Raw genomic sequence first — 7682 nt, 5'->3', positions numbered from 1 at the left:
TATATATATATATATATATATATATATATATATATATATGACGTAATATTATTTTAAAAAATTTTAATGGGTTGCAAAAAATTTATATATATCAGTTCTCTAATGATCGCATATATTTATTTCGTTTCATACAATTTATTCAAGCAATTGACTTAGAAAGGTGATTTAGGTCTCCACGAAGATGTTACCGCAAGATCATTGCGATGATTTATTAGTAATTTCTATCCTCCACTTTAATCAAATCGAGTGTGAAAAAGTCTCCCCGCCAATGGCAATTTCTTCAGTCATAGAATTTTTGTGCAAGATGCATATATTTTGAAAGAACAACTCGATTTCTCGTTCGAAATCTTCTGACGACACTCGATAGACGAATCTCCATAACGTCGTTTTATGCGCACAAGATATATTTTTCATACATACGGATACAATCGCTTTTATCTCGAGAGATGCGAAAATCGCGAGTGCATGCCGTATAATCGCCGTAGTATTGCACACGATACCTGTCCCAAGGAAAGCTCGTCGTTCGTGTTACATGGGAAGGAATAAGTACCTTGAAGTACAAACGGGCATCTACGCAAACGCGTTTAGCATATTCTATTTCTTTTGTGAGTGATGTATTGTACTAGAAAAGAGAAAAAAGAAAACGCGCGTAAAAAAAAAAATTAAAGAAAAGGAAAAATAGAATGAACGAAAGCTTGAAAAGAGAGTGACCGGTAAATCCTCGTTTGGCGGTATGTTCCTCAATTTTTCAGAAACTTTCCGCCGATATTAGATGCGTGCGAATACGGCCGAGTCGCTAAAAAGTTAACGACGGAACAAAACCATCGGACGAGTTAGAAGCGGAGGAGAGCGGAGAAGAGCGAAACACACACGAGTGTGAGCTCTGGCACACTTTAAAGTGAAAACTAATACCGCAAGCCGACAGGGAAAAAGAAGTTAGATAAAAAAAAAAGGAGAAGGGCCAACGGGATGTTTTTTCATGTTAAAAAACATTTGTAGAGTGAAACTGCACTGCACCGAGCGTGGAGGATAGACGAAAATTGGCGGTCGGTAGGGAAACAAGGAGGAAGGAAGAAAGTATTTAAAAGAAAAAAAAAGGAAAGGAAAAGAAATGTGTATTTGCGAAAGCACTCCCTTTTACTCCCTTCTGAAATAGGAAACAGGGCGTACAGGACTTCGCACGCCGGCGCAGGAACGAATTGCAGGCGAACTGGAGAACACGAGAACACCGTGAGCGAAACTGCATGCGTTTCTCTTTTATACCGCTAACAGATTGCGCAATAGTGCCCGAGACATTTCTGGCATTTGATCTGATTACATCTGGTAGGTCCTCGGTGTTCGCTTTTGCATGGCCCTTATTGACCCCCATCGCCCCATCTCCTTGGCTGCGCCAATGTTATTCGGAGCATTTGACGACAGATCGGCTATATTGATGTCCTGTCGATGCTTGTAACGCCCTCGAGTCGCATGATCGCTTTATCGCGGAAAAACGTCCCCGGATGCATTTCAATAATTCATTCGAATCCAGGAATTTTCGTCTTCCCGGGACGCTTTTCTCACCTCTACCGATATATAACATCTCCAGTCTTCTATTCCATATTTCTTGACACACACATTTACCAAGTGATAGATAGTCGTCACGGATTGACGCGTGTTGTACGTCGCTCAGGTGCAACTTGATGAAATGACGTCCTTCCACCACTAAATGCATCAGTTCGATCCGTGACGAGTTAACTTATCGACATGCGCGATTACACCAAGACAGATTAATGTCGCAGATGTGGATCAATAGGCACGAATGTTACTGACCTCGTTAATCTACTGTGATTAAAATCTCTTTCTGAAATTACTGACATTACTTACACTAATTTTTATTATCTCGCTGTAATCATTTTATTTGATCATTTTATTATTGCGACACAAAATATAATTCATGTGATATCAGACTTAGTGCTTCTTTTTTTGAGAAAAATTAAATGAAAGCAACAATGTCAATTGCTAAAACGATGTCAAAATATTCCGACCTATACGAGAATACAGCTCTTAACATAAAATTGAAATTCATATCTGTATTAACGATCACTTCTTTTTTGTGATAAGAATATTGACAACCAGTTTGACGTTGCACGTTCCAGAGTGGCGATAATATTACCTATAGATAAAAAGAAATTCTCTTTGTGTTACGAGGTGTTTGAATAATTGCTTTTTATAGGTGCGAGATTTTTATCAAATAATATATATCTATATATAAAGAGGAAAGAAAAAGATTACATTTTTTTTTAATTCAACTTTCTTTTATGTTTTATTAGATTTTACGTGTCGCATTGAAATATTATATCGATACTCGTTCTCGAGAATTGATCATTATTGAATTAAAAATACAATTGTAATTATAATTAAAACTCTTGATTAAATGCGGAGTTATCGTTTACGCGAAGCTATTTTCTTCATTCTCTTCATAAAGACTTCACTGCTATTATAAATACTATTTGATTCGAGATGAATTTAGACCTCTGTTACTGTTTATTTCGTTACGCACGTTCTTTACGTTTCTTATGAAACTTTATAATTAGAAAGACTGTCGCTTACTAAAAAGAGAAAGGAATAACTCTTTACATTACTCGCTGCCATAACGCGCGATGCTGTTTAATCGTATTTATTCTTCTTCTCTCCAGGAATACTCCGTACAATTAACATTTCGGGAACAATGGTTGGATGAGAGATTACGGTTTAATGACTTTGGAGGTACGTAAAGTTCATAATAGTATTTTATAACTGATTTTCAGTTTGAAATTTCTATGCTTTTGGTATTGATGTTTCGACGCTGATAAGAGTCACGATGCGATAAAACAGGAGCAACAGTAATATAACAGTCATGCAATGCGTGTACAATGCCGTGTCATACGAATATCACAAGAATATTAGTTTAAAGGTGGAATATATTTCCCGTAACTGCATAGATTGCAATATGGAAAAAAAATCAAAAAGTCCGATCAAAGTGTATCCTTCTTTTATTTTCCATAAATGCCAAAGTATCTTCATGCAGTAACATCACACAAACGCGATATTTTGCGGTCAAACGGGAAAAGTTCGGACGCACAAAGAGCGTTTATACACTTTTTTTCATGTTGCAATTATATCATGCCTCAAAGGACGAATCGTAACATTTTATTCGCTCGCGCTGGTCGTTACGCAAATTTAATAGCGGCTATTTTTATCATCCTTTGGCAAATTACCGCTGATATTCGCGCTTTCTGCTTACTGAATGAACGCTAACGTATTCGTTAACGTACACCTATTTTTCACGGATGTTTCATGTCCACTGTTCTCGTTGAACGTTGCAGGTAAACTTAAATATTTAACCCTGACGGAGGCTAGCCGCGTCTGGATGCCAGATTTGTTCTTCTCGAACGAGAAGGAGGGTCACTTCCATAATATCATTATGCCGAACGTATACATACGAATTTTCCCGCATGGCTCGGTTCTTTATAGTATACGGTGAGTACCAGCGTTATGGATGTAATCAATCTACGGCGAATGCAGAGTCAGCTTAATCAGCGAAATTGCGCAATTTTTCACAAAGAATTATTGATGTCGTTTTTTTCTTCTTTTTCTTCTCTCCTCTGCGAATTTGAGGGTGCTTATATGAAATCCAAATTAAAAAATCGTTCAATATATACCTAGACGGGAATTTATTATTCATTACATTCGCATTTCATTCTCGTGATAATGTCGCAAAATTCCCATCGCTAAAGTACACATCGGAGATCTATATCTTGTGTATCGTGCCGGATGACGAAACATAAGCGCGTTTGTGTAACCATTGCGAATTGGATTCTTACTTCCACAGGCATTAAATATAAACCATCCTTATTTTTCTTTCCCTGACGCAGGATATCCTTGACGCTCTCGTGTCCCATGAATTTGAAACTGTATCCCCTGGATCGACAAACTTGCTCACTTCGTATGGCGAGTTGTAAGTAATTTCGACGACTCGGTAAACTTCGTTTTCCATCCCATTTAGCTAGATTAACACTCCGCGATAAATATTTTTTCGTTAAACATTACCGAAGTTAATCATTCGTCGAATAATAACCGTCTTCGTCCGTCCCGATAGACGGATGGACGACGGACGATTTGGTCTTTCTCTGGAAGGAAGGCGACCCCGTTCAAGTGGTTAAGAATTTACACCTACCCCGGTTCACCCTCGAGAAATTCCTCACGGACTACTGCAATAGTAAGACGAACACCGGTAAGTGAAGACTTGCGTTGAGAAGAAAAAACATGATGAATTCATATAACGATTCTAATGGTGAAATAAAAAAAAAACAGGAGAGTACAGTTGCTTGAAAGTGGACCTGCTTTTCAAGAGAGAGTTCAGTTACTATCTCATTCAAATCTACATCCCATGCTGTATGCTCGTTATCGTGTCCTGGGTGTCTTTCTGGCTGGATCAGAGCGCCGTGCCTGCTCGGGTGTCATTAGGTATAAATTATTATCTAGGCGCAAAGCGATGTTATAATTCAAAGTTGTAATTCACGTAACAAGGAAAAAAAAAGATTTGTTAAAGTAATTAAAAACTTCACTTTCATTCAGCGAATTTACAATCGTAATATACGAATAGCTTTTTCTATGTTAAATTAGCAAAGTATAGTTGAATAAAATTAGCGATTATAAATAATCGTATTTGTTGCAACAGCACAACAAATTTATTAATACTGCAAAGATAACTTTCTATGTCGTAGGCTGCAGAAGAAGCGGAAGAAAATAGCTTTGCAGTTGTTATAAAATTCTTTAATTTGATTGTTCTCGCTCTTAGTTCTTCACTGGATCTAAATGTATGAACCAATCGTATTAAAGAATCTTCCAAAACAATTGCAAAGATTTTTCTGCTGAACGCAGCCATAAATAATCGTAACGAGGAGCGAAACGTGATCACCACGCGACAGAGATTAAAATAAATACTCTAAATGTGTTTAAATTTATACCCAGAAACAAGAAAAATCAATATTACTATTAAAAGAATGAATAGAATTGCAGATATTGGTTGAATGTGAATGATTGAATTTATTTTTAACTCAGTTTTAACGTCAAATATGAAGAGCTGCAATGTACACATTGAAATGAATTATTTAAAGACTAGTTAATGTAACGATTAATGATCTTGTAAAAAAAAAAAGAAAGGAAAATACATTTTTATTTTAGACACTCGTCTGTTTTATTTATTTTTTTACTCGCGCTTATTAAATCATCTTACAAGATTAATTGCAAAAATCTACAAAAGTCTGTCGGTCTTCTCCCGTCCAGGCGTTACGACACTGCTGACAATGGCCACACAGACATCGGGGATAAACGCCTCACTGCCACCGGTCTCCTACACGAAGGCTATCGACGTTTGGACAGGAGTGTGCTTGACCTTCGTGTTCGGTGCACTACTTGAATTCGCGCTGGTCAACTACGCGTCGCGTAGCGACATGCACAGCGACAACATAAAGAAGCAGTTTCCACAGAACGAGATGGAACATTCGTCGTCGATTGATCCGTCTTCGGAATTGCTCGAGCCGGATGGATCCGCCAACTTCGCTATGGTTAGTATACCAACAAGGCATGACGTTCCTCGAGCATCTCCATGCACGCGCTCAAGATACTTCCGACATAGCTGTTTTCTTCTCCTCGAACTTTTCCGGAAACTTTCGTTTTGGTTGACGAGGACGTGAACGTGTTGCGGCAACATCATAGCAACTATAATTAAACAAGAAAAATCCTATTTCAGTCAAAGCGGATCTTAGTGCTCAAATATTTCTATGTGAATTTATGTACGTATCTGATTCTGCTCGCTAAAATTTTTTTCAGTCATGAGCAGAACCAGAGTACTAATATCACTTATTAAATTGACAAGCAATTTAATCAATTTTTAATGCTAATAAGCATCTTTATAAGAATACTAATAATCTAGACGTTAACGAGAATCATAAACTGTGAAAAATTTATTGCGAAAAATATTGTCTCAGCTCAGGATAGCATTATATTATTTTTTATTTGTTATAAAGAATTGCAATTGAAAATCTGAGTTTGTATGCATCAAAGGAAGAGATCAGGATTTTTCTAGACACTTCTTCTAGATGAAAATGAGATTCTTTTATGCAGCAAAAAGAAGAGGGTCGAGATTCTTTCGATTAGAATCGAAATAATTTGAATTAAGGAGCCAAGAGTACGAGAAATTAATGGTTCAATACCACCCGAATTCTTTCAGAAGCCTCTGGTCCGACACCCGGAGGATTCCATGTCGATGGATAAATTGCAGCAGTGCGAAATACATATGCAACCACGGAAAAAAAACTGCTGCAGGTCGTGGCTGTCCAAGTTCCCGACGAGGTCCAAGCGCATCGACGTCATTTCACGGATCTTCTTCCCAATCGTATTCGCTTTCTTCAACCTCGCGTATTGGTCCACGTACCTGTTTCGGGAGGACGAGGGGCAAGAATAAATCTCGAGGGGAAGGCGCTCGGATCAACAAGGGAAGTGGCTCGCGGCCATCCTCAGCAACAACAGTTCCAACAGACACGACCGCCGCAACAACGTTCACGTCCTCGTCAACGACAACTGTATCATCAGCCTCATAATCGTCATCATCATCATCATCATCATCCACCTCAGAATCACCATCATCATGATCCTCCCCGTCATCACAGTCATTTTTATATACAGCAACAGCAGACTCACGGCAGTAATCCGTCGATGACGCAACATCATTCGCTGCCGCGTACGTATCAACAGGACCATCATCATCAGCAGCAGCACCACCATCATCATCAGTTACATCGTCATCAGCGTTATCATCCAAATCGTTCGCCATCACCGACTTTCTCGCTGCTGAACGACGAAGACTGCGTCGCCGGCCGATGTTCGCCGATGAAAACAACGCGACATCACTCACATAGGAGCTCGGCGAGGTCGTCGCCGTCGCGATGGCCTTCGCCAGCATCCTCAGCGTCGCCTCTGGATACGCCATTGCGTGCCGCAACACCTTCGCCGATTGCGGTACCGATTTCGTCCACGACATCGCTGCCCATGTCGGCTACGATATCATCGAAAACGCGTTACTGGCTGAGGAAATTGCTTTTATGTGGATATCCGGATGATGCCCGAGGCAGTGCGAGAATCGACTACATTGCGCGCTATGCCTTCCCATTCATGTTCATTCTCTTCAACGTCTTGTACTGGTGTATTTATACGGGTCATGAAGGCGACAATGTCGGTATAGAAAAGTGAAGAAGGATAGCGTATACAAAATTATGTGTACGAAAACTGAGTGATTCGTCAAGTCGGATAAATCCTTGAAAAAATACCGAGGCAAACTTTTTACGAGCTCCGATTATAAGATACATTAATATCAATAATGATATTTTGCAATCAGACTATGTTTGCTCGACGAGAACTGATCGGAGGCACTTCGACGTAGAGATAAACCTTCACTGTTCGCGCCCGAAACGAAAATACTTCAGGACGAGGATCATCTAAAGCAACGAGGATGTTAGCGACGTTCAGAACACATCTCGCGACGGTCAAAATGATGAGGATGAAATATAACATCTTAATTGCGTATTATATCTCATACACACACACACACACACACACACACACACACACACACACACACACACACACACACACACACACAC

General features: G+C 39.3%; 1 protein-coding gene across 2 annotated transcripts in view; it reads left to right on the top strand.

The window, feature by feature from the left end:
* The window catches only part of LOC105621162 (glutamate-gated chloride channel), a 47486-nt gene extending 40214 nt beyond the window's left edge, over window positions 1-7272 (top strand). The window contains exons 4-10 of one of the 2 annotated variants that reach the window (XM_012202631.1): window positions 2676-2745; window positions 3345-3498; window positions 3894-3976; window positions 4118-4252; window positions 4333-4485; window positions 5308-5588; window positions 6709-7272. In XM_012202631.1, coding sequence (XP_012058021.1) covers window positions 2676-2745; window positions 3345-3498; window positions 3894-3976; window positions 4118-4252; window positions 4333-4485; window positions 5308-5588; window positions 6709-7272 — 1440 coding nt within the window. Of the gene's footprint in view, window positions 1-2675; window positions 2746-3344; window positions 3499-3893; window positions 3977-4117; window positions 4253-4332; window positions 4486-5307; window positions 5589-6253; window positions 6488-6708 lie in introns of those variants that run through there. The other variant, XM_012202632.1, reaches the window with a different exon arrangement.
* The last annotated feature ends 410 nt before the right edge of the window (window positions 7273-7682 follow it).

Source organism: Atta cephalotes, assembly GCF_000143395.1.
Source record: "Atta cephalotes unplaced genomic scaffold scaffold00032, whole genome shotgun sequence".
In the NCBI taxonomy this organism is placed as follows: Eukaryota; Metazoa; Arthropoda; class Insecta; order Hymenoptera; family Formicidae; genus Atta; species Atta cephalotes.
The sequence above is the reverse complement of the archived record's forward strand: the minus strand, read 5'-3'. Positions and strand labels throughout refer to the sequence as shown.